The 26,764-nt window shown below is 44.5% G+C and overlaps 1 protein-coding gene across 1 annotated transcript; it reads right to left on the bottom strand.

Annotated features, from left to right (window-relative positions):
- On the bottom strand, positions 1 to 26,173 carry ATP6AP1L (ATPase H+ transporting accessory protein 1 like). Its single transcript, XM_024214373.1, has 7 exons — positions 26,045 to 26,173; positions 10,027 to 10,067; positions 9,083 to 9,144; positions 7,066 to 7,298; positions 3,804 to 3,854; positions 1,765 to 2,008; positions 1 to 417 (listed from the first exon to the last, which is right to left on the bottom strand). Exons 1-7 carry the CDS (start codon positions 26,137 to 26,139, stop codon positions 115 to 117), a joined length of 1,029 nt encoding a protein of 342 aa, XP_024070141.1. The 5' UTR covers positions 26,140 to 26,173; the 3' UTR covers positions 1 to 114.
- Between the last annotated feature and the right edge of the window lie 591 nt (positions 26,174 to 26,764).

The following is a 26,764-nucleotide window of genomic DNA, read 5'->3' as shown; positions in this document are numbered from 1 at the left end:
TTATTTTTTCTTTGATCAAATAAATCATTTGGTGAACACTTTTAGCTACTGTACAACTAAACAGCATAGAATAGCAGAAAGAAAATACCAATAGCCTGAATGAGACACACTCTTCTAAATATAGACTTTACAAAACTGTTGACTTCTAAGTTCATAGGACTCATTTCCATTGCTTCTCAGTGGTTCTTTTTCATCTGCCATGTCACGGTCTTTCATTTGTGCAAAATAGGCAGGAGAGGCTTTGCTTTCATAATGCCTATCAAGAGACTTCAGGTGGATCAACATATGGAGAGCATAGGCCAGGACTAGAAGCAGAATCAGTGACATAATCAAGCCCATCAGAATTGCTGGTGAAAAAAAGGATGCACAATCTTTGGCATAAGCAAACTGTCCTCCTTCAATGTTAAAGCCTTGAATCTGTTAAGAGAGTAAAAGGATTTATATTAAAAATCCTCACTTTCTTGGTTAGGGGACAGTTCATGATTTTGCTCCTCCTGCTAAGTAAGAATTTTTAAGCCAATGTTTGCATATCAAAAAAATGTATCTAGCAGCACTGGTTGGATTTGATTCACTCAGTTTATTCAGGTCAATGTTTTAGAAACAGTCAATAATTCTAATCCCCTTGGCTTTGGGGCCCAAAGGATTTGCAGTTTGATTTTAAACAAAATCTTCGGTGATCACTTTTGAGAGCCAAGTCAAATTTAACTATAAGCTTGATCACTCTGGTTTACATTGTTTTGAAGGAGTCAATAGTTTCCCTGTTTCTGATTATACAAACATGGACACAGGTATCCAAAAAATGACCAAGAAAACACTGACAGTTGCCTACCTCTAATAATTAGATGGTGGGACCAGATTCAGTCCCTTGTGTATGTGGATGCAACTCCACTGAAATAAGCAGTTTTGCATTCACATCTGGTCTGAATTTGGCCCACAGACTATAAATTTCACCTATGGCTGCAAACAAGTGAGAGTTACTTTAACTCTAGGATGAAGTAAATCTGCTGTGCAGTCGTGCATAGAGAAGACGGATGGGATTGGCGGCCTGTCTCAGATTGCTCTGGAGTTTTAAAGACTTTCCCCTCTTTTGTAGCTACCCTCATCTTCCTCCTCTTACCCATCCTCTATTTATTTTGCTCCTCTCTAGCTGAAGGGTCCATTCCTGGGTGAGCTGTTAGCCTTGGCCTCTATCTCCCCTAATTCTGGCCTCTAACCCCCCTAAAGATAAGGAGATGAGGTCAATGACTGTTGTAAAAAATCCGCCTTGACTGACCTCAGAAACGGACCCAGGTGTGATCTATTCACAGAATGTTGGGCTATGGAACACTTAACTTTCTTTCCCAGCTGACTGACGGTCAGCTGGAGCTGCAGGCCCTATGCAAGGACAACTGGACTCTTGCTGACAGTGCTCAATGAAGGCTCTACTGAAGCTGGTCTTAAGAGCCCAATTGCCAAATACACAAAGAATCATTTGTCAACAAAGATACAGAGATGTAGAGCAGAAGGTGACACTCCTATGTGTTGTGCTGACATATATCCCTAAGAAGAAATTAGATACCAAACCGGTGCAGCCCTTCATCTCCCTTAACATGAAGTTAAGTACAAGACTTTAAATCTTCTTTTCTGTTCAATTTCTACTCCTTGATCCATCTCTGGAGATCCTATAAACTGCTTATAGTATGTCATTGTTTTCTTGGCACCAAGGCCTAGAGGTGCCAGTCAGCACACCTGTGACATTTTCTTGGCTTAACTTCATCTTATTACCTGGAAATCGATAAAAGTGACTTCCCAGAGCCTGGACACATCGTTTGCGGAGCTGGGCATCAGGAGTGCATCATACCTCTGCAAGCTGCTCACATGTTCACAGTGATAGGAATAACTTGCTGGAGCATATATTCTGGTTGCATTAAATGTTGCTTGCACAGAATGGTTGTAAAGCAGCTGTATTCTGTATAAACTAAACCAGTTCTGAACAGACAGCTTGTAATAACTGTTTGTCAATAAAAATCTGAAAATAATTTTTTTAAAAAGAGAGAATTAGTAAAGTTGCAAAAGTGAGGGCATATACTGTTGAATCCAGCATGTAGAACAGCCATACAGGATTCATTGAAGTCGACAGATCTATGCCAATTTACACTACAGAAGGATCTGGCTCTTTCTGCTGCTATATGGGAGACCTGAGTCTGGAAAATAATTTTTGATTCCTTCTTGCTGCAGCTGAAGAAGATCATTGGTCACACAGGACTGGTCCCAGGCTGGGCAAGGGAGTCACAAAAATCCTGAGCATCTTCTGACTGCCTAATTATGGAACAGCACTAGAAGAATATCATCCATTCTGCTTCCCTCCCTGCTGTTACAGATCACATGCTGCCCAGGTAGATGACTGATAAGAGGCAAACTGGCAGAGGAAAACAAAGTAAAAATAGATGGAAGAAATTCCACTGGTTAAAAAACTTAACTCAGCCAAGCAATGGGTAAATTAGAAAACATCATATTGCCACTAGCTTGTGCTCCCATGTAAATATAGTTTTCCAGACCACATGTAGGTGAGCTCTGAGATAGAGGCCAGGCTTCAGGGAGATAGCACTATGGATTAGTGGTTTGGAAGAGGAACAGGGAGCTGGGGAGAAGCCAGCTGGATGAAAAGCTCAAGCCCAGGTGGACACCAGTAAGTTAATGTGTTTGGTTTTGTTTGAGGGTATTTGAGTTCTGCTGTGTAAACTGGGGAGAAACCTGCTACTCTGAAAGAAGAATAGGATTGAAGAGGAGCCCAGGAGGGGCTGGAGACATTGTATGGATGAGTAGAATTTGCTGAACACTGTCTATTTTGGGGACACTGACTGAGGTGAAAGTAAGCTGATACGGTCCGGTACGGCGTACCAGCAAGAGCCAGTACGCCATGCCGGATCAGACCAGCTTCCCCAGGCTGGCGATTTAAAGAGCCCGGGGCTCCCTGTAGCGGCCGGAGCCCTGGGCCCTTTAAATCGCCGCCCAAGCCCCACTGCCAGAGCCCCGGGGTAGCGGCAGCAGGGCTCGGGCAGTGATTTAAAGGGCCCAGGGCTCCCCACAGCAGCCGGAGCCCTGGGCCATTTAAAGTGCTGCCCAAGCCCCACTGCTGGAGCCCTGGGGTAGCAGCGGCAGGGCTCCATCGGTGATTTAAAGGGCCCGGAACTCTGCTGCGATAGCGGCGGCTGGAGCCCCGGGCCCTTTAAAATCGCCCCGGATCTCCCAGTCACCTCTGCAGCTGGTAGCTCCGGGGGTGATTTAAAGGCCCCAGGGCTCCCAGCCACAGCCGGAACCCCTGGGCCTTTAAATCTTGATTTAAAGGGCCCGGGTATTTAAAAGCCATGCCTCTTCCGGTTGAGGCCACGCCCCCTGTTCAGGACTCCAGCGTACTGGTAAGTCCTTTAAGTTACTTTCAGCCCTGGACACTGATACTCTGGAAGGGTTGAGGCTGTAGATGACCTGGCTGGAGGGCTGAGTCACAAGAAGCAGTGGACCATCAGGAGGCCTACCTAGATGAGGGGAGCCTGAGGTGCAGCAGTGAGGCCACTCATCTAAAAAAAAAATAGGGGGGAAAAAAATAAAACAAAAAGAAAATGTATTTAAATAGGCAAACTCCATTAAATATAATTGTCTGCTTTATACTTCACTATATAATTAACAAATCTGACTCACAACCCTTGTTGATACATAATCCTTCTCGCAGTTAATTTCCCAGACAACTTGCATTGCAAGTCATTCAGTAGATATTATCGTTTGACAATCTAATAAGTGTCTTTATCCTTATCTTGTAAACCTACCTAATAACAAGCCCCTTGAGGTTGTCCATGTCACCAAACTTAAGTGAAAGCCTAGATCAAAAAGAAAACAATGTCAAGTTGAAATGGAAATCAAAAGAAAAAAAAAAACTGACATTCATCAAAAGAGCAAAACATGATTACAAAAGACAGTATTTTGAGGCTTTATTCCAATCCCACTGCAGTCAATGAAAAGATTTCAGGGATGAAATCCTGGTCCCAATAAAGTCAATGAGGATTTTGCTGTTGCCTTGAGAGGGGTCTGGATTTCACACCAGGAAAGCACTTAACTTTAAGCGTGTAGTTAAATCCCATTGACTTCAACATCAGTGTACCTAAAGCATAGTCAGATGAGATATATGTGCTCCTTCACAAATCTATACATATTTATAAGGCATCTATCACCTTGGTATCTCAGATAAAAGTATTTAATTAATGCAATAATATAACCCATTCTTTGTCTCATAGACCCTGCTAGAGCATTAGAAATCCATATGATAGCTGAGTTCAAAGTGTTGCATTTATACAACATCACTGAATCAGTTTAAAGATGTTGATTGTAGCAGAGCTCGATCCAGCTTATTGTCCAGTCAGTGAGGACAGCTGTGGCTTACCACAGTAAGAAGCATTGTTAGGTCAATTTTAAAATAGAGCCTTAAAATCAGTATGATTATGTAAATATTGCTCCAAGTACCATCTTTCTACTTTCTCACAAGCTAACAGATCCATCATTTCATTACTCTGTGGCATACAGATTTTTTATTTAATGATACCATTTTGCATCTTAGAAACCATCTGTGTAATTGACTCTCATATCTAAGATTAGATATTGTTACAAAATGAATTATCATGCATACACTTACGTCACTTTAGAACTTAAGGTGGAGGAAAATTAAAAGCATGATTAGTCAGACAATTTAATACCGGCTCAAGACTGGATGGGTTTCAAGTGCAGAACTAATTTCTTCAACGCTCACTTAACTCACTATCCCGAAATTGGGTCCAGTGAGCAAGGAGGAGGATTTCAGACCCTCACTTGCTTAAATTATGCCAAAATCAGACATAAATTGTGCCGATCTGGTTATACCACACAGCCGAACCTCACATTAAATTCAGTGCCTGGGACAGGACTCTGTGCATACAATAATCTACCTCTGTGTTTGTGTTACACATATAGTAAGTCCAGACACATAAGAAGCCAAATCCTCGGTTATAGGTCCAGCTGCTTTGTGCTGATCTAAAGGCAGATCAGAAGATTCTCTTAACAAAGTAGGGATATAAGAGCCTGGCTAGAATGGGAGGGGATGAGGTGGAATACAAAGAACTCTGCCTTATCTGCAGCCTGCAAAATTTAGAGCAGCCCTTAGGCCCAAAATCAGAGGAGCAGAAAGGGAGCTTCCACCCTTTCCCCTGTTCTCCTCAGCAGCACCAAGTGGAAACAATGCATCTCAGGATCTGGCCTGAGGTTTCTATTTGGCAATTCCTGTGAGGCTAATCCTGATTCAGGAGTCTGATTATCTATTTTCCTCTCTGCACAGCATGGATTTCCACATGCAGGGAATTGGGTTAATACTTAAAGACTGACAGAAGCACATGGACCAAAAAGGCTTTCTGTTAGTATATAGCAGGACTCCAGCAGAGTTTCCAAGGATTTGGTCAGAAAGGTTACATAACGCTTTGACATACATCTCCTAATACTGGCTAGAATAAAGTGATTTTTTTTCTTGATTTAGACAATAGCCAACACTAACAGGATACAATCTTGTAAAGTTTATCTCCTGGCCCTTTCCAGCAGGTTTTTCCATGAGATCTGAGGCAGAAGGCTCTCTATTCTAGTAGCCTATTGTTATTTTATTTGTTGACCAGTAAATTTTCCCAAATATTTTTATTTTATAACAACAAATGACTTTAAACTGGCCTTACAATCCAGGTTTGTTGTGAGAATAAATACACTAACAACTGTGAAGCACCCAGGCACTAAGGCAAGAGGAACAATATAAGTACTGATAGAAAGTTTCAGGATTTTGTTTTGTATTTCTCTCCTTAGTCACTGTAAAGTGAGACCAGCTATTTTGATTCCATTTGAAAATGTTGAACACGTGAATTATTTTAAATCACTGATTTTTTTTGAAGTACTATGTACAACTGTAAAACTGTGCATTGCCTTTCAAACCGTTTCACATTTGTGCAGTTTTCTAGTGGGATACGGTTTTTACTGAAATGTTCCACGTACATTAGGAGGTTTCTAGCTCTGCACTAGCAGACAGGCTTATTGTTTTGAAATGTATCACTTCTTTTATTATGAAAACTAACATTATTTCTTCCTCATTTCCCTTTCCCCTCCACAATACAGCTCATTCATGAGTCAGATTCTGATTATTTAGAACAGCAACTGGCTTTCAGCACAGTTATGCATCCTCTACTCAATAGCATACGTGGATTTTGCTGTATTAATTTGGCACTTGTTGAAAACTGAATTATTTCAGCTACCGTGGCCCAGTGGTGAGGGCACTCAGGAAAGGTGGATTCAATTCCTTGTTCTGCCATTGGCCTGCTGGGTGACCGCAAGTCACCTCTCTGTGCCTCAGGTTCCCATTTGTAAAATGGGGACAATTACTCTTACCTTTTTTGTAAAGTGCTTTGAGCTCTACAACTGGAAAGTGCTATATAGCAGCTAAGTAGTAATATTACTGCTGTGTGGCATCATATAGCCACATACAGCTTTACTTGCCTTTGCTTATTAAAGGCGTGATTCTTCTACCCTTATGCTGAATAGCATTTTACACAATGGTGCAATCCGATAGACTTCAATAGGACTATGTGTGGACTAAGGGACTACTCCATGTGAGTAAATGTCACAGATTAAGGGTTGAATTATGGCCAGACCTTACATAATCACCCTCTACCACCCTTGCACAGCCAGTATAAAGGCTGCTGAGAATCACAGTCCCTGCACTCAAGGCAGCTCCCCACCCTGGCCAGCCACTTTCCAAAAAGGGCATGGGGAGAGGGCAGAGTATATGGGGTGAGGACTCAACCCCCACAAGCAGAGCTGGCCGGCCACACAAGAAAGAGGATGCCAGCCACCCCCTTAAAGGGTTAAAGAATATGAGTCTTTCCCCCAGTTAACTGGGGGAATTCTTAGGAGGCATTGTGCCACTGGAGCATTGTAGCTCCATCCCACATTACAATAGGCTTTGCCCCAATGATTAACTAGCATCCCCGCCAGTGCCTGACGCCACCATGGAGTAGGATGTAGTCTTACATTGCACTGTCTTCACTGCAGTTGGAATCTCCAACATCCACGGTTGCATGAACGCCAAATGTCTTCTCTGTCAAGTCCAGCTGTGTATGATTTTTAAATTTAATCGTTATCCTCCTTGCCCAGAAAAGAATGCAGGGACTTCCATTAACGGTGACATTCACAGGGCTGTGTGGCAATGTCCTCCAAGAGTCTCTTTCTGATTGTCCTTTTCTGCTCAAGTTGTAACTGACCACCTAATAAACCACATAAAAGATTGTTATTGCAGGAACTACTTTCCACATCACATAACGAACAGAATGAACCCAATGGGTCCAGTCCTCAGCTGCAATGAGCTCATGCTCAGTGCTACTCAGCTGGGGAGACAAAGATGGTTCTACCCACCATTTCCATCTCCTCCAATCCTGGGGATGGCAGAGGTCCACGCACACACAAGCATAGCCAGAGAGCTGATGTAACTTACATTGACTGTAATAGCCTTCTAGGGACTGGACCAGGAGCACTGAGGCACAGTACACTCCCACCCCTGCCCCTCCTAGCCATCTCCAACCCAGCACAGAACACCCCCTACATGAAGGCATGTAGCAAAGTTGGCATAACCAGTTGTACACCGAAAGGGGATTCCCCTACAACAGGAGACTTCCCAGCTGCACCTTTAGAGCAGTTTTAAGCCCCCTTTGTTCTGCTGGAGCATTGCAAAAGGGATTTAGCTTGGGCCAAGGATCAGGCTCTACATGCTGAAAGTACTGTACAAATATTAGCCAGTTTAACAAGGGAAGCAAATGAGGCCGCATGTGTGTAACTGGGAGCAGAATTTGGCCCAATATTGTTTTTAAACAAATGCAAATTTTTAGATAACTTCTACATAGGACCACGGTCAGAGTTAAGGCTCCTTTGTAAAATTATTAGTTTATATGTTTAAAATAGGGAGTGTTGCATTTTGTCTCGAAGTCAGGACATTGACTACAGGTACTAGAAAGATACTGAACCCTCATGGTCAACTTTCACAGTCAAGCAAAGCTCCCATGGAAATGCCTATAAACAAATAAAAATGTCAGTGAGTAAAGATTTCAGTATTTAGCTCTAACTCTTAGTTTTTGCTCAACATTTCAGACAGACAATGAGAATTTTTTCCAGTGTGCAGACCTGCCATATCTGATAATATAGCTGTAATTTCCATGGAGCTGCATCTGTGTAACTGAGAATGGAATTTATCCACTAGGTCTTGTTCATATGAGACAAGTATTGTGTGTCCCAATCACACATACCATTTTATCAGACTGGATAGCTACAGTTAAGCAACAAAGTCTTGTCTTGACTAGTAAGTTTAGCATACCAACTCTCCTAGCAGCTCCTAAAAGACTCCCATGCTACTTGGTCTGACACATGGCACAACAAGACCGCTTGAGTGTTGTGATTTAAAACAAGTAGATGTTTGCAGAAGACCAGGAGAAAACTTACAAAACAATCACCAACAAATATAATTGATTACTATATTATTATGACATTATCTCGAGGAAAAGATAAACCTGTCCATCTTCCCTGTTACAATGCAGAACAGTTACCCATTAGCTCACTTAGGTTAAATTGCAACATTTGCAGGATTCCTGACATGTAAACCTTATTTTCATAGGCGTGTATCTTTGGGACAAGTCCTATGTCCTTAATCAGGCAAAAGGCCCATTGAATTTAATAAACCAACAGTTTTCCCCTCAGTTTGATATTCAGCACCAAGTCATACAAGCAAATTCCTGCATCCCCTGCTCAGTGCCTCTAGATAGGTGTCAATACTCTGAACTCTCATTAACTTCCAATGGATGTCGACTCAGAACCTGCCAGGAACTAATCAGCAACTAGCAGGATCAAGTCATTACGAGGAATATCTGACTCGAGTGTGGGAAATCAGTATTGTACCACAATAATTAGACAAGGTTGATTGTTATCTCATGAAAATAATAATTAAAATACAATTAATTATGCCATGAAAGAACTTACAATCAGTTTTCTGATACCTCCATACCTGTGTAATTGCTATTTGTTTTAAGTTACGTTTTGGCTTCACACCACCCTCATAACGTCGGTCTACAGAAGAAAGAGATTTATGAGTATAAATGGAAAACAACTGATACTTTAAGATGCATGATGCTGCATGTTCTCTTGCAAAGATGGACCTACAGCCAATGCACCTTTATGAGGGCTCTATTGATTTATGAAATATATTTCAGTTTGGTGCAAAAAACACTCATACACTGAGCTCATCTTTGCCCATCACAAAGCAATTTTCTAGCAAATTTTACCATTGTGGTACATCTTTTTTTTTCCCTTCCTTTTAGAGACAAATCCTGCAGCCCTTATTCAGGTAAAACGCCAGTGGAAAAGAACTTCAGGGTTTAACCCGTGGTGCTGTAAATTCATCCACCTTCCATCCACTTAAAAGGGGCTCCTTCTTTCTTCATGCTTTGGACCACATTTTCAAAGGAGGGTGCACAGAAGGAACCTGCCCGAGCCTGCATGCCCAAATGGGGGTTTTCATGCCGGTTGTATAAAGGTACACATGAACTGTAGGCGAGAAAGCAATTACTTGATATATTTGCACAAATGCAAGGTTTTGTGGGGAAAACACAATGATGTTAGTCTGTGTGTACACTCCCATTGCAGCATCCTTTGAATATTTGGCCCTGTATGTTTTCAATTGATGCCAAAAATGTAATATTTTATTTCACTTTGTTTTTATCAAGTTTACACCCATTGCTCTGGGGAAATCCATACAGTTTTTATTTTAACAGGGCTAATTGTTTAATTTAGAATATTTAAGGAGGATTGCACTATGGAGGGTGTATAATACTCTCATTCCTTGGCAGAGCTCTCAATGACTTCAATGGAAATTGTGTGTGGGATTCAAGGGCATACTTTGCGGCTCACCGAGACAATATCAGTGCATTCAGATTCATTTAAAAGACTTACCATTTCTTTGGGGCAGCTCTTGGTATGAAAATGCATGTGAACTGAAACAGAGGAGACAGAGAAAAATCTGTATTGTACAATTGTGTATTTAACATTTAAACCAAGCTTGCTGAGGAGAGTTCCACTTTGTAATGTTTCGTTCAACAGTTGTGCATTCACATGCAAAACAGCCAAAAGCCAGTGTACCCAGGAATGACAGTCATCCCAATATCGGAGGCTCTTTTGATGTAGAGCAAGCTCCTAATAGCCATCCCATCCCTACTGACAGAACAGAAGCTGTGGCCAAGGGAAAGGTTAGGGTTCCCCCCCATCCTCCCCAATGACCCTAGCTTTCTGTATCGGCACATAGGGGATACTGTCAGCTATTTTAATTTAGACCAATCTTCAGATTCCTCCAAATTACAGTGGGGGACTGACCAGTTCACAGCCAGCCCAAGAGCAAGGGGGAACAAAGCCAGCGCTGTGCACTCCTGAGCTGCAGGTAAAGATCGGCATCAGCACATTTAGGAAAATATACAATCCCTAAAATACTTTTTCCTACTTCAGGAAAGAGCAGACATAATCCCCCAGATATACGGCTGTTCAAAGGAACAATCATTCAAGGTGCCAAACATCCTCAATTCCCACTGAAGTCAATAGGCAAGGTGCTTGTTAAGAAAAGCTCAAGAAAACATTGAGTGAATGCCTGCCTAAAACTATTGTCAGTGTCCTGAAATTTACAACCTGTGATTAGCCTCTTACAACATTTAGGCCCAGACACTGAGTGCAGGAGGCGACCGCCTAGCACCAGAATTTGGGGGGGCGGCAATTCAGTGGCGGGGGGTCCTTCCGCACTCCAGGTCTTCGGCGGCAATTCTGCGGTGGGTCCTTCACTCGCTCCAGGACCCGCCGCTGAAGTGCCCCAAAGACCGGGAGCGCGGAAGGACCCCCCGCCGCAGAATTGTTGACGACGACCGGGAGCACAGAAGGACCCCCGCCTAGGGCGCCAAAAACCCTGGCGCTGCTCCTGACTGAGTGGGTTTCAACTGGTGCAGCTTTATTGTGGTCAGTGGATCTGTGTCAATTTATACCAGCTGATGATTTGGCCTGTAGGATCAAATCTTTTACAATGGCCAAAGCCCAAGCAAACAGGCTTTGTGCAGGTTTGCTTCATAGTGTATGGAGTGGAATCATCCCTCTCAATCCCATGGACACAAGTGTAGACACTCCTACACTCTCAGTGCTCTGGTAGCCTCCTCATAAGAGCATAAGAACGGCCGTACCGGGTCAGACCAAAGGTCCATCTAGCCCAGTATCCTGTCTACCGACAGTGGCCAATGCTAGGTGCCCCAGCGGGAGTGGACCTAACAGGCAATGATCAAGTGATCTCTCTCCTGCCATCCATCTCCATCCTCTGACAAACAGAGGCTAGGGACACCATTCCTTACCCATCCTGGTTAATAGCCATTAATGGACTTAACCGCCATGAATTTATCTAGTTCTCTTTTAAACGCTGTTATAGTCCTAGCCTTCACAACCTCCTCAGGTAAGGAGTTCCACAAGTTGACTGTGGAACTCCTCAGGAATTGTGCCTCCCTGTGGTGGATTGATTGGTCGATCTGCTTAGATGCTGATCCTCTGGCTATGTGCCCGTTTCGCCTGAGGCCCACTGCATGCAGGGGGTGATGATCCCCTCGCACCGGCTTTCCACAGCCTGTCCTCCTGGTTTCCTGTGATGTGAAACCACCTCAATTCACCCACATGTGACAGGGGAGGGGCAGAGCAAAAGAGTTGCCCCTTAGCCACTTCATCTGAGAGCATGCATCCATGGGTTGGTTTTTTCCCCTCATGTTTATTAGATTTAAATCCACCGTGCAAGCCAGTTACGAATAAGACATTTCTACAGGCCAGTTTCTTGAATGGTATTAAAATAAGCATGGTAGGTCAGTGTCTTAGCTGCACAATGGCTGGCCAGCTGGTGGATCCAGCCTTTGAGGATTCCTCCTGTATAAGGGGGGATTCCCTGGGCATAGCAACTGTAGGTCACCCCTTATCCCCACCCAGAGCAGGGGTGTTCCCAAGGAAAAGGAGGCATGTCTAGGGTATCCCTATGCCCTGGCGTTCCCTGGCTGCCAGAACAATCACTTGGGGCGAATGGCAGCAAGGCCTGAACTAAAACAATATATTCTAACTTATGCTGAGGGCCACCTCCAGGTTTGGAGGAGCATAAAGGTGTCTTAAAGCCACCTTTGCAGCACCTCCCCTCCTGCTCTTGTGCCAAGCCCAGCTCAGGCAGATCAGAAAATCCAGCTACATTCCCGATGGTAAAACTTCTAGGGTGCCTAACTATGCACCTCAGTGGAGCCAGGATTTTTCATCCTTAATGTTTGTTAAGGAGGCTTTGTCTTTATACCTGTTCCTCCCCAATGAGTGTGTGTATTTTCAGGCATACTCTGTGCAACATGGAATAAAAACATTGTATTCATTTCCAAAATCCTCAAACCCAGAAAGCAAAACTGAACAAACTAGAGTGGATTCTGTATTCCAGCTTTGTCCCTAACTACAAGGACTGGTGACGAGCTTTGCTCCAACCACTGTGCAGACTACGCTCTGCTGCAACAGGAGGCAGCAACAAAACAGCAGCCATTCTTCTCAGAAACTGTAATAAACCAAGTAGAAAAGCCAGTTAAGCTTCTCCTGCTCCAAGACTGAGACTCTAATTAGGGCTGGGAGAACCTTAAAAGGTTCTACATTCCAATCCAGTTCAATGTAGATAAGTACCATGCTCCTTCTTAAAATTCACCCTAGATACACCGCTACCTCGATATAACGCAACCCGATATAACATGAATTCGGATAGAACGTGGTAAAGCAGTGCTCCCAGGGGGCGGGGCTGCACACTCCGGTGGATCAAAACAAGTTCAATAGAACACAGTTTCACCTATAATGCGGTAAGATTTTTTGGCTCCTGAGGACAGCGTTATATCGAGGTAGAGGTGTAGTTTTAATTAGATACCATGAGCCAAATTCTGCTCTTAGTCACACGTCCAATCCCACTGACTTCAGTATGGTTGCACACTTTCAAGAAAGAGCACAATTTGGCCCACTATTCTTCACTTGCTATTCTACACTCTGTTTAATAGTGCTCAACAACATTAACCTAATGTCCATGTTTCACACCAGAGGTGAGCGTATTTCAGTAGGTGGTGAAATTATTCTTGTCCTATAATTAACCAAAGGTTGGTTAGATCCCTTGAAAGTACTGGGCACTGTGCATGACCTCACTCTTCCCCCTCTTTTGGCATCTTGGTCCACAGAGGAGCAGGAGCAAGCGTTTTACTGTACTCTCCAGAGTGCAGAGACTGCTATTGTGGGAGACTCTTGCAGAGCTACATAAGGATAGGGGGAATTTCTTACATTGGCCTACACACAGGCTGGTGATATGTCTGACTGATAAATGCAGTAGGGCCAGACCATCAGGCTCCAACTTTTCTAAAAGTTCGGTTTGATGAAAGAAAATAGCCCTAAATCTCACACATTGTTGGTTTGTCATGAGAAAAGACTGGGGTGGGCCAAATCCCGGATTGTTTCCTCTCTTTTTAGTCAGTGGTTACTAAGGTAAAACTCCCACTCAAGTCAATAAAGGAGTCGGAACATGGACTTAAGGATTTGACATATTTTTATTTTCTAGCATTCTAACATAGAACATTGTATCTTGTAGCAACAGCAATGCAAGGGTTATTGACATTTTTCATGGTAATGTATATAAAAATGAGGGGAGGGGAGAAAACCCAAAAATAGGCATGCCAAAAACTTAAAGGCAAATGACTTAACATATAGTTATTTTACTGAACATAAAATTAAAAGTTCTAGGCTCAGTTTCTATTCAGACTAAACACTTTAATGCAAGGTTGCAAAATTCAATTCATTCCATCATATAGTGGGAGCATTTTTTTAATGGACTAGTAAAATATCATCTGCCCCTCCACTTCCCCAGAAGTCTCCCATCCCAAATAGGGCTAAAATGAAGACTGTGTCAAGTAAAAAATGAATACATCTCTGAGGAAGACTAACAATTCATAGATTCATAGATTCATAGATTCTAGGACTGGAAGGGACCTCGAGAGGTCATCGAGTCCAGTCCCCTGCCCTCATGGCAGGACCAGATAATGTCTAGACCATCCCTGATAGACATTTATCTAACATACTCTTAAATATCTCCCGAGATGGAGATTCCACAACCTCCCAACGTGACGTAAAGTACTACACACACGCCTGGTTTTGCAGCCCTGATGCATGGGAATAGCATCACTGCATTCAGCAGGCCTTGTGTGAGAAAGGATTACTTGCTGGAGTATGCACTACATATCTAGGTGGTAGGATTTGCAAGGTAGGCTGTAAATCATCTTGCACTGATGCCTTCTGGGCAAATCACAGGCAAAACCTATACCACCGCTGAAGGAAACAACATTATGGAACCATTCAAAATGCTGTTCATCTTTGATCTTTGTCATATCAATCTGTCTCTCTCTCAATCTGACCTGTCATCTTTGACTCTTTCAGCCAGGCCCCCTTCTGCCCCAATACATCCCCTAAGCCAGTGGCTAGGGAAAATATAAAATATGCTGGAAGTAGTCAGGTGTACCTTAGCGTCATAGCAACCGTCAACACTGACTGGTTGGAATTCTAGATCAGGAAGCCAATATCACTATAGAAAAGCCAGCACTTGAATTTGCTGAGTAAGCAGACTCTTTAATTCATAAACAAAGGCAACTGGATTCATTGTTTTCCCTAACCATGCATTTTCCCAAATGCCTTTGCACTAGAATACTGCAAAAAAAAAGTCTCCATGAACCTCCATTAGAATTCCTAATGGTAACCCCACTGGCTGTGCTCATGCCCTTCTTGTGTTTACTTTCTAAAAATATTCCAGCCAATGAGTTTACTGGCAGGAATTCATAGATTCATAGATTCTAGGACTGGAAGGGACCTCGAGAGGTCATCGAGTCCAGTCCCCTGCCCGCATGGCAGGACCAAATACTGTCTAGACCATCCCTGATAGACATTTATCTAACCTACTCTTAAATATCTCCAGAGATGGAGATTCCACAACCTCCCTAGGCAATTTATTCCCGTGTTTAACCACCCTGACAGTTAGGAACTTTTTCCTAATGTCCAACCTAGACCTCCCTTGCTGCAGTTTAAGCCCATTGCTTCTTGTTCTATCCTCAGAGGCTAAGGTGAACAAGTTTTCTCCCTCCTCCTTATGACACCCTTTTAGATACCTGAAAACTGCTATCATAATATTCAACACCAACCCCATGTCAGAAAACAGGCAGGATAAGGGGCATACTCACATGTGGAGCCATGCATATGTTATGTCCCTAGCAGAACAGTCTGAAATTGAACTCCTCAAGGCCCATGATTTCATGTTGGAAGCTTGTGACAAGTACAATTTAACACCCATATGTCTCATGCGAAAATGTACCAAAGCTGCTCATGCAGACACGTCAAGATTCTTCTCTCAGCAGAAAGACACTCAAAAATAGATGAATGTGCACAGCCAATGAAACAGTCATACCCCAGTGAGGAATTCATTGGAGAGAGTGATGTGAGACACTGCTGAATACCATACTATGACAAATACCATCAGCCACATGACCGTTTCCATTTGGGAGGTAGGTGACAACGTGACAGGCATGTCAGTGAAGTGACCTTTGGTATGTATTAAGGTGTGTGCATCTTAGGCATTTATAGAGTGCCAGTCACCATAGCAACTAGGAGTCTGAGATTTCTTCATTATCTATTGCTGCTCATTACTGCTTACATGTGGGAAAGTGCTATGTAAATTTCTCTCTTTTTCTGAGAAACATACTTGAGAAGATAGTAGTTAAGAAGCTATGCAGTCTTCCGTTTCCTTTGACCCTGGTCAGTCTGGTTTTAGGCCTGTGTATGGGACAGAAAGTGCATTGAGGACATTGGTTGATGATCTCCTCCCAGCACGTTTATGCTGATTTTATTAGATCTGTCAGCTGCCTTTAATGCAGTTGATCATGAGGTGTCGTTGGCATGTGTGAGGGCCCTGCCAGGAGGGTGTGGAACCACTTGGAAGTGGCATTGCCACTTCTTATACAGAAGGTAATTATGGGCAATTATTCCTCCACCCCACGGACTCTCTCGTACAGGACACCACAGGATTCTGCTCTGTCTGTCCTCTTGCTCGGTGTACGTGATGAGGCTTCTGGGAGAATTAGTAAATAGACATGGTCTACAGCAGGGATCTCAAACACGCGGCCCGCAAGCTCTTCCCTGCAGCCCGCCAAGCTCCCCACGCCCCCCCGTTACTTCCTGTCGCCGCCAAACTCCCCTCACCCCCCCCCAATGTGGCAGCTAAGCTCCCCGGGCGCTGCTCCCCAATGTTTGGGGCTGGGTCTCTCCCCCGGCCCCACCTGCCGCCCCCACACACCTCCCCCGAGTGTCCCCTGGCCTCACTTGCTGCCCCCTCACCACCCGGAGCCTGCAGCTCATGCTGACTCCCCTCCGCTCTGCCGGCTTCCAGCATCACCTGCTGCCGCAGGGTCCTAGTGCCCCTCTCCACTAAGGCCAGGTAACTGCCCTTCCCCTGCCCTTCTGCCCTAGTCCTGAGCCTCTCCAATGCCCCAAACCCCTCATCCCCAGCCCCACAGCCCTCACCCCTGCACCCCCTCCTATCCCCAAACTCCATCCCAGAGCCTGCACCCCCACCCCCTGCCCCAGCCCGGAGCCTGCACCCAGCACCCAAATTCCCTCCCAGAGTCTGCACCCCAGACCCCCTCCCCCATCCAAACTCCCTCCCAGAACCTTAGGCAGGTGGGGGTGGAGTTTGGGGGGGCAGGTTCTGGGCACCACCAAAATTTCTACAAACCTGACACCCCTGGAAGAGGCAGAGCAGGGGTGGAGTGGTGGTGCAGCCCAGTGAAGTGGGGGGGGGGCTTTAATGAGTGTATATATTTTATTAAAACCGCTTGGAGGAGGAGGTGGAGAAGAGATGGGGCAGGGACGGGGCCTCATGGAAGGGGTGGAGTGGGGGCGGGGCCAGGGGCAGCGAGGGGGGGTGGTGTCAGTGATGTGGCCCTCGGGCCAAAGTGGCCCTCATGTGGCCCTCATGGTCATTTGAGTTTGAGACCCCTGGTCTACAGTGTTTGCAATACATTGATGATACCCAGCTGGATATCTCCATTATATCACATCCACTAGAACAGAACAACCCCGTGTCTGCAGCAGATTGGGACTTGGATGTAGGCTAGCTGGTGTGAGACTCAATCTGGACAAGGCTGACATTCATAGGCTGGAGAGATCATTCAGAAGCAGAAACTAGTTTTAAAAGATTATTCCGCACAGTTTCACATTGAGAGAATGTATCTGCGCTTGTGGACTGCACCGGCTGCCTGTGGCTTCTAGGTAGAGTTCAAAGTGCTGTTTTTGCCTTGCTGAGTCCTGAATGGTTTGGGCTTGAGTTACCTCAGATCTCTCCTCATGCTGCACTACTGTCCTTCTGATCAATGGAAGAGGCAGATTTCGAGCCACCTCAATGTAAAAGAAAGGGAGCTGCTGGTAGGCTTCCCGGTGGTCTCCGAGAGCCCAGTTTGTTAACCTTCCAAAGCTCATCTTTTTTTATAGACATCTGAGGAGGGAGCAGGGAGGAATCAGGTTGGGAGGGGTTGTTGATTGGTTTATAGCAGGATTAAGTTTATGGTAGGATTTTCTCTGACTGTAAATGTAAAGGGATATAAGCAATTCTACTGGTTATTGTAAATGAATATTTTGTAAGGCGCTCACAGCTTGGGATGGGCCCTATCTGAATGCTGTCTCTGAGCGGGGAATGTGTGGCTCTCCAAAACCCTACCACCATCAGATCGGCAGCATTCAAATTCAAAGGACAAGTTGGGGAACTCGAAGGAGATCTGCTGGAGCAAGGCTATCCTCATAATACTGATGGGTAGATCTCAATGTGTGGAGGATTTTGGCCATGATGGACCATTTGGAGCACATTTCATGGCTCTTCTGCTGCTTTTTAAATTTGCTGGCAAAACTGTAGGTCAGAAATATCATGGGAAGACAGTGTGAAAACACAAATGAAAATGCCTTTAATCATTCTCAGGGCTCACCCTAGACTTATGCATAACAACATTCTGAGTAATAACATTGTAAATGTGAATATGACGAGAGAAACTAGCCGAGACTATTACTGCTAGACGTCTACTATTGGCTAAAAGGATCACATGAGCTAGAAATTAAACTATAACACACTCAACAAAGAGTGACTAGACCTGCAACACATTTGGAGCAATTTTTAAAAATATAATGAAATAACTCCTGAATTTATGGTCACTTTTCCACCTATTTTAAACTAAAAACTTCAACTTCAGTGTAATGTGTTAAAAGCATTGGCCTTTCTTTAGAATTACAAATCTGAAAATAACTGCTCCATGTCCATGGTATATGTCTGTGTCTGTATTGCATGCTGAAATTACCATTCTAAGTTTGTCAGGAGCCCAATTGAAATTGGCTTAGCCCTAATACAAAGCACTGGAATGACTAATCACTATGTAAAACCCAACTAAATAAGATTATATGTATAAAGAAGTGCAAATTCCTACTTATCAGATGACATTATCAGTCTATAAGGTAATGAAGTCTTTTTTCCATCTGAAAAAGCTCATGTAAAAGTATAGGGCCTACTTCTGAAAACCTTTATGTGAGTGGCCCTTATTCACACATGCAAGCTTATTGATTGCAGGGGGAGTTAGGAATGATCAAGTGAGGAAGAGTTTGCCAGGTGTAGTTTTCATTTCAGCAGATAAGGCAGTTAAAGGGAACTACATTAATAACACAAAATACAATCTATAGTATTATTACTGAATACTATCACTTTGAAGTGCAGATTATATCGGATAACACAATGTTCAAAATAAAATAGACTCCTGTAATATCTTCATTACTCCTTAAAAACATATCAAAAAGCAGTGCAGCCCACTAATGTTATCCAACTTCAAACTGTCTGACTATTGCTCACCTAGTGCACTAGTTTCAATTATTTATACTATATTTTACTAGAAAATAACATTTGAGCCACAGGTAAATCAAACATAATGCATAAAAGAAAAAAACAAACAGTTTGCTAGTGGACCATATAGCTACGTACCTGATTCTAATCTTAGGCTATGTCTACACTACAAAATTAAGTCGGATTTATAGAAGCCGGTTTCATAGAAACCGGTTGTATGCAGTCGATTGTGTGTGTCCCCACATAAAATGCTCTAAGTGCATGAAGTCGGCGGACCGCGTCCACAGTACCGAGGCTAGCGTCGACTTCCGGCGCATTGCACTATGGGTACCTATCCCACAGTTCCCGGAGTCTCCGGCGCCCATTGGAATTATGGGTTGAGATCGCAATGCCCGAATGATGCAAAGCAGTGCCGCGGGGGGTTCTGGGTACATTGCGTCAGGCCCCTCCCCCGCCGTCACAGCAACGGCAGACAATAGATTCGCGCCTTTTTACCTGGGTTACCTGTGCAGACAACATACCACGCAAAGCATTGAGCCCGCTCAGCTCAGCTCACCGTCACCATATGTCTTCCGGGTGCCGGCAAACGTGGGACTGCATTGCTAAACAGCAGCAGCAGCTTACTGCCTTTTGGCGGTAGACGGTGCAGCATGACTGGTAGCCTTCATTGGCGATCGGGATGCTGGTAGCTGTGGGGCTGGCAGCCGTAGGGCTGCATTGCACCAGCCCCTTGCCTTTTGGCAGTAGATGGTTTATTACGACTGGTAACTGTCCTCGTCGGACAAATTTACATGTTGCCTGAAATGCTCATAGATTATTGTAGCCTGAGCACCTTTACCGATCCTTCTGGCTACTGTACAGCATATATTGCTACACAGCAGCAACCCCTTGCCTTTAACCGTCCTCGTTGGACGATGATGGCTACCAGTCGTAGTATACTATTTTCTGCCAAGTATTGTCTGCTAAGCACCCAGAAAAGGCCGAGGGCGATCTGGGTGCTGGCAGACATGTGGCTGGCACACGTAGGGTTACATTGCTACCAAGCACCCAGACAATGCCGAGGGCTATCAGTCATGCTGCACTGTCGTCTTAAGATGTAAAAAATAGATTTGTTCTGTATTCATTTCCTTCCCCCCTCCCTCCGTCAAATCAACGGCCTGCTAAACCCAGGCTTAGGAGTTCAATCTCTGGGGGGGGGCATTCTGTGTGACAGTTGTTTGTATTTCTCCCTGATGCACAGCCACCTTTCTTGATTTTAATTCCCTGTACCTGTACGCCATGTCGTCACTCGCCCCTCCCTCCCTCCCTCCCTTCTTCCCCTGGTCTTTAGATACTAGTTTCGCGCCTTTTTTCAGACCAGACGCCATAGCTATCACTGGGATCATGGATCCCGCTCAGATCACCGCGGCAATTATGAGCACTATGAACACCACGCGCATTGTCCTGGAGTATATGCAGAGCCTCCTGGACATGCCAAAGCAAAACCAGGACCAGCTGAGGAGGAGGCGATTGCAGCGCGGCGACGAGAGTGATGAGGAAATGGACATGGACCTAGACCTCTCACAAGGCACAGGCCCCAGCAATGTGGAAATCATGGTGTTACTGGGGCAGGTTCATGCCGTGGACCGCCGATTCTGCGCCCGGGAAACAAGCACAGACTGGTGGGACCGCATCGTGTTGCAGGTCTGGGACGATGCCCAGTGGCTGCGAAACTTTCGCATGCGTAAGGGCACTTTCATGGAACTTTGTGACTTGCTTTCCCCTGCCCTGAAGCGCCAGAATACCAGGATGAGAGCAGCCCTCACAGTTGAGAAGCGAGTGGCGATAGCCCTGTGGAAGCTTGCAACGCCAGACAGCTACCGGTCAGTCGGGAATCAATTTGGAGTGGGCAAATCTACTGTGGGGGCTGCTGTGATCCAAGTTGCCAGGGCAATGAGAGACCTGGTGATATCAAGGGTAGTGACTCTGGGAAACGTGCAGGACATAGTGGATGGCTTTGCTGCAATGGGATTCCCAAACTGTGGTGGGGCGATAGACGGAACCCATATCCCTATCTTGGCACCGGCGCACCAAGCCACCGAGTACATAAACCGCAAGGGGTACTTTTCAATGCTGCTGCAAGCCCTGGTGGATCACAAGGGACGTTTCACCGACATCAACGTGGGCTGGCCGGGAAGGGTACATGATGCTCGCGTCTTCAGGCAGTCTCTTCTGTTTCGAAAGCTGGAGGAAGGGACTTTCTTCCCGGACCAGAAAATAACCATTGGGGATGTTGAAATGCCTATCGTTATCCTTGGGGACCCAGCCTACCCCTTAATGCCATGGCTCATGAAGCCGTACACAGGCAGCCTGGACAGGAGTCAGGACCTGTTCAACTACAGGCTGAGCAAGTGCCGAATGGTGGTGGAATGTGCATTTGGGCGTTTAAAAGCACGCTGGCGCAGCTTACTGACTCGCTCAGACCTTAGCGAAAAGAATATCCCCATTGTTATTGCTGCTTGCTGTGCGCTCCACAATATCTGTGAAAGTAAGGGGGAGACATTTATGGCGGGGTGGGAGGTTGAGGCAAATCGCCTGGCCGCTGATTACGCGCAGCCAGACACCAGGGCGGTTAGAGGAGCACAGCAGGGCGCGGTGCGCATCAAAACTTGAAAACCAGTTTTGTGACTGGCCAGGCTACGGAGTGAAACTTCTGTTTGTTTCTCCTTGATGAACCCTCCGCCCCTACACCCCCCCACCCGGTTAACTCTATACTTCCCTGTAAACCAACAACCCCACCCTCCCCTACTACCCTCCCCCCCTTCGAGCACCACTTGCAGAGGCAATAAAGTCATTGTTACTTCACATTCATGCATTCTTTATTAATTCAGCACACAACTAGGGGGATAATTGCAAAGGTAGGCCTGGATGGGTGGGGGAGGAGGGAAGGAAAAGGACACAGTGCACTTTAAAACTTTAAAACTTATTGCACTGGAAATCATCTAGGCTGGAGTGATTGGGTGGCCAGAGGCCCCCCCACCGTGTTCTTGGGCGTCTGGGTGAGGAGGCAATGGGACTTGGGGAGGAGGGCTGTTGGTTACAGAGGGGCTGTAGCGGCGGTCTCTGCTCCTGCTGCCTTTCCTGCAGCTCAACCATACGCAGGAGCATATCCCTTTGATGCTCCAGCAGCCGGAGCATCGACTCTTGCTTTCTGAGTACAAGTTGACGCCACCTCTCATCTTCAGCCCGCGTTTCAGCACGCAACTTCTCCTCTTGAGCACGCAACTTCTCCTCTTCAGCCCACGATTCAGCACGCCACCTCTCCTCTCGCTCATATTGGGCTTTTTTAAAATCAGTCATTGACTGCCTCCACGCATTCTGCTGTGCTCTGTCAGCGTGGGATGCAGTCTGTAGTTCAGTGAACATTTCGTCACGCGTCCTTCGCTTCCTTCTTCGAATATTCACTAGCCTCTGTGAAGGTGCAACATTTGCAGCTGGTGGAGGAGAAGGGAGAGTTGTTTAAAAAAGATACATTTTAGAGAACAATGGGTACACTCTTTCACGTTAGATTTTGCTGTTCACATCACACAGCACATGTGCTTTCGTTACAAGGTCGCATTTTTCCTCTTATATTGAGGGCCTGCCGGTTTGGTGTGAGAGATCACTCACGCAGTGCCAGGCCACAGATTTCAGCTTGCAGGCAGCCATGGTAAGACACAGTCTTTTGGCTTTTTTAACCTTGTTAACAAGTGGGGATGCTTTAAAACAGTACTGCTCTCATTAACCATACCAAGCACCCGTTGGGTTGGCCATTTAAAATGGGTTTGCAATGTAAAAGGAGGGGCTGCGGTTTCAAGTTTAACATGCAGCACAAACCCAACTAACTCCCCTCCCCCACACACCCAATTCTCTGGGATGGTCACTTCACCCCTCCCCCCACCGCGTGGTTAACAGCGGGGAATATTTCTGTTCAGCAGAGCAGGAAGGGGCACCTCTGAATGTCCCCTTAATAAAATTGCACCATTTCAACCAGGTGACCGTGAATGATATCACTCTCCTGAGGATAACAAAGAGCGATAAGGAATGGATGTTGTCTGCATGCCAGCAAACACCGGGACCATACGCTGCCATGCTTTGTTATGCAATGATTCCAGACTACGTGCTACTGGCCTGGCGTGGTAAAGTGTCCTACTATGGCGGACGGGATAAGGCAGCCCTCCCCAGAAACCTTTTGCAAAGGCTTTGGGAGTACATGAAGGAGAGCTTTCTGGAGATGTCCCTGGAGGATTTCCGCTCCATCCCCATACACGTTAACAGACTTTTCCAGTAGCTGTACTGGCCGCGATTGCCAGGGCAAATTAATCATTAAACACGCTTGTTTTTAAACCATGTGTAATATTTACAAAGGTACACTCACCAGAGGTCCCCTGTGTGCCCTCAGGGTCTTGGGTGAGTTCGGGGGTTACTGGTTCCAGGTCCAGGGTGACAAACATATCCTGGCTGTTGGGGTAACTGGTTTCTCCGCTTCCTTGCTGCTGTGAGCTATCTATGTTCTCTCCATCCTCATCTTCCTCGTCCGCCGAACCCGCTTCCCTGTTTCCAGCGAGGGACTCATAGCACACGCTTGGGCTAGTGGTGGCTGCACCCCCTAGAATGGCATGCAGCTCTGCGTAGTAGCGGCATGTTTGCGGCTCAGCCCCGGACCTTCCGTTTGCGTCTCTGGCTTTGTGGTAGGCTTGCCTTAGCTCCTTAATTTTCACGCGGCACTGCTGTGCGTCCCTGTTATGGCCTCTGTCCTTCATGGCCTTGGAGATCTTTTCTAATGTTTTGCCATTTCTTTTACTGCTTCGGAGTTCGGCGAGCACTGATTCATCTCCCCAGATGGCGATCAGATCCCGTACCTCCCGTTCGGTCCAGGCTGGAGCTCTTCTGCGATCCTGGGACTGGGACTCCATCACGGTTACCTGTGCTGATGAGCTCTGCATGGTCACCTGTGCTCTCCACGCTGAGCAAACAGGAAATGAAATTCAAACGTTCGCGGGGCTTTTCCTGTCTACCTGGCCAGTGCATCTGAGATGAGAGTGCTGTCCAGAGCGGTCACAATGAAGCACTGTGGGGTAGCTCCCGGAGGCCAATAATGTCGAATTCCGTCCACATTAACCCAATTCCGACCCCCTAAGGCCGATTTTATCGCTAATCCCCTCGTCGAGGTGGTGTTAAGAAACCGGTTTAAAGGGCCCTTTAAGTCAAAAGAAAGGGCTTCGTAGTGTAAACGTGTCCAGGCTTAAGTCGATTTAACGCGGCTAAAGTCGACCTAACCTCGTAGTGTAGACCAGGCCTTAGGGTACAAATACACCAGAAGATGTGATTGTAGAGTGGTAGACATACCTTTCCCAGCTTTAATCCAGCTAGAATGGGTAAAAATAGTAGTGAAGATGGACTTCAACCCAAGTATGTACCAAGGGTCCTTGGCCTATTCACGCTACAATCACACCTTTGTTTGCAGTGTAGACATACCTTAGTTACACCAACCACAAGTAACTTAACTGAAGTTAATTCACTTACACTGGTGTGAAATCGGTGTAAGTGAGATCAGAATCAGGCCCAAAATGTAGGTTTCTTTAATGGAATCCTCCAATGAAAAATATTTTATTAGAGGTTTTTTTTTATTTCTTATCATTAACAAACAAATCCCTACAAAGATAGTTTGCTTCCCTCTGTAAAGCTATCATGCCTTTCAAATTATACTATTATTTTTATAGTAATTTCACAGGAGGAAACATACCTTTCAGAGACCCACATTTAAATAATTTTATATTTTAATTGAAATTTCACAATTAAAGGACTTGATTCTGCAGTTCCAACTTAGGCGAAACTCCCACTCTTTAATGGATTATGCCTGAATAAGGTCTCTAAGACCAGAACCTAAGAAGTAACAAAACTGTAGAGCTTTGTTTTTTTAAAAAAAGAAACTGAGTTCAGTATTACTCTTGGTGACTTAACACGTGAAGGGTATGATTCTGCTTCAGTCAAAGACAAAACTTACATTAACTTCAGTGGGAACAGGATTGGGCCTTAATGCATTAATCTTTCTTATAAAGTGTGTGTGAAAACTCAATTAGTTCCATTCTGTTAGAACATCTTACTGATCAAAGAAAAGTGAAACTGCTAGGAGGCACTAACTGATTTGGAAATTGCCAAATGAGAACAGAAAATAAACTATTTCAATGAAAACATATTGTAATATTTATAACTGACTCACAGATCTCTTAATACAAGCTTAAGCAAATCACCACATGTCCCTGTTGCCCAAAATATTCAGACTTTATTGCCAGCTGTGATCATCAGCATATTTGATCTGCACGTTATTAGTGACTGTGAGACATGATACAAATAATTAAATTTGGCTATTTTCACTTTTATAATGCTTGGCTTTAGAAAGCACTCTCTCTTTCTTGTCATTTTCTGTGCCTTCTATTTATACTATATAAAAAATAGAATGCACTCAAAGACAATGGCAAATAAAAATACTTAGGATTAGGAACAATTTTGTCAGTTTAATATTTCTTGCAATGTTGAATCTAGATTTCAATAATATTCACGTTACAGAAATGGAATATTTTAGCTTTGTTTCTTGGCACCTCTGCTGCTATTTTATTTATAGTTCTGTTTTAAGAACTGGTTGGGAATGAAAAAGTGAGAAAAGCATTACAATGTAATCAAGTATGAGAAAGAGATCACTAGGGCATATGCCTTTTTAGACCACTGTAGGCTTATGTATAAAATAATTTGAAAGAGGTACAGTAACATTTCATATCTTAGAGTTGAAAAGGTTCATTTCTGCATGAGTCCTAGATGTTTTAAAACTAAAAATATTCTAATCCTCTGCTGCCATGCTGGACTTTGATCAAATCTATTTGAATAAGACACAAAGTAAAATTACAAAACTACAACATTTAAAACATGCATTCAGCTTCACCAAAGTAGTTTGTTGAAATGTATCAAATTACTGACCTTCCATCCATTCTTACAAACATTTGATCCACAGAGACTGAAAATCCTACACATAAAAAGAGGAGTAAAAAGCTAAAAGCAATGTTTTTTTCCATTGAGAAAGGAATCTGCCTCTCCTGACCAAGCACATCTGTTTTTGCAAAGAGATCAGAGCTTGTAGTCTCACAGATCATGTGATGGATAGCACCTCCAGCCAATAGGAAGCAACATTTGCTACTGCATCAGTTGGCATGTACTATGTAAACATAAAAAGTCTTTTCTAAGCCACTCTCACTGACATACTCTATTATTCATGTTAATGAACGATTAGAAAAGAACTGAGTTCTTGGGTCCTAGTGAGTTAGGAAGTGAGCTGTCTTTTAAGAAAATAAATAATTAAAAAAAAAAAATCCTCTCAAAGCTCAGTGGAGCCCGCCACAGGTTACTCATTATTGTAGTTGACCTCTCCCTTGAAAAGTGAAAACTGTGATTTCAAATAATAATGTGACTTTATCTTCTGTAATCATACTCAGCTGAGAAGGTCACATTTTAATTAATTAAGCCTCATAACACCCCTGAGAAGCAGTTAAATATCTCAAATTTACAGATGTGGAAAGTGAGATACAGAGAGGATAAAGACCTCTTTTGGGGGGAAATGGCATCAATTTGTGGCTGCTTTACTTTCTATCTTACTAGGTTTTATCATCATAATTAACTTTAAAATTTTCAGGTGTCAATTGA

Source organism: Terrapene carolina, unplaced genomic scaffold, assembly GCF_002925995.2.
Source record: "Terrapene carolina triunguis isolate 2854851 unplaced genomic scaffold, T_m_triunguis-2.0 Scaffold69, whole genome shotgun sequence".
NCBI lineage: Eukaryota > Metazoa > Chordata > Testudines > Emydidae > Terrapene > Terrapene triunguis.
Note: the sequence above shows the minus strand (reverse complement) of the source record. Positions and strands in the feature narration are given on the sequence as shown.

Bases quoted from the DNA above. Each gene is read 5' to 3' on its own strand.
- ATP6AP1L (XM_024214373.1), bottom strand. From the start codon at position 26,139: ATGGAAAAAAACATTGCTTTTAGCTTTTTACTCCTCTTTTTATGTGTA. The intron at 9,145-10,026 runs GTAAGTCTTTTA...TTTCTTCTGTAG, and splicing joins AGAGCTGCCCCAAAGAAATG to ACCGACGTTATGAGGGTGGT. The intron at 2,009-3,803 runs GTAGGTTTACAA...AATTATTTTCAG, and splicing joins CTCAAGGGGCTTGTTATTAG to ATTTTTATTGACAAACAGTT.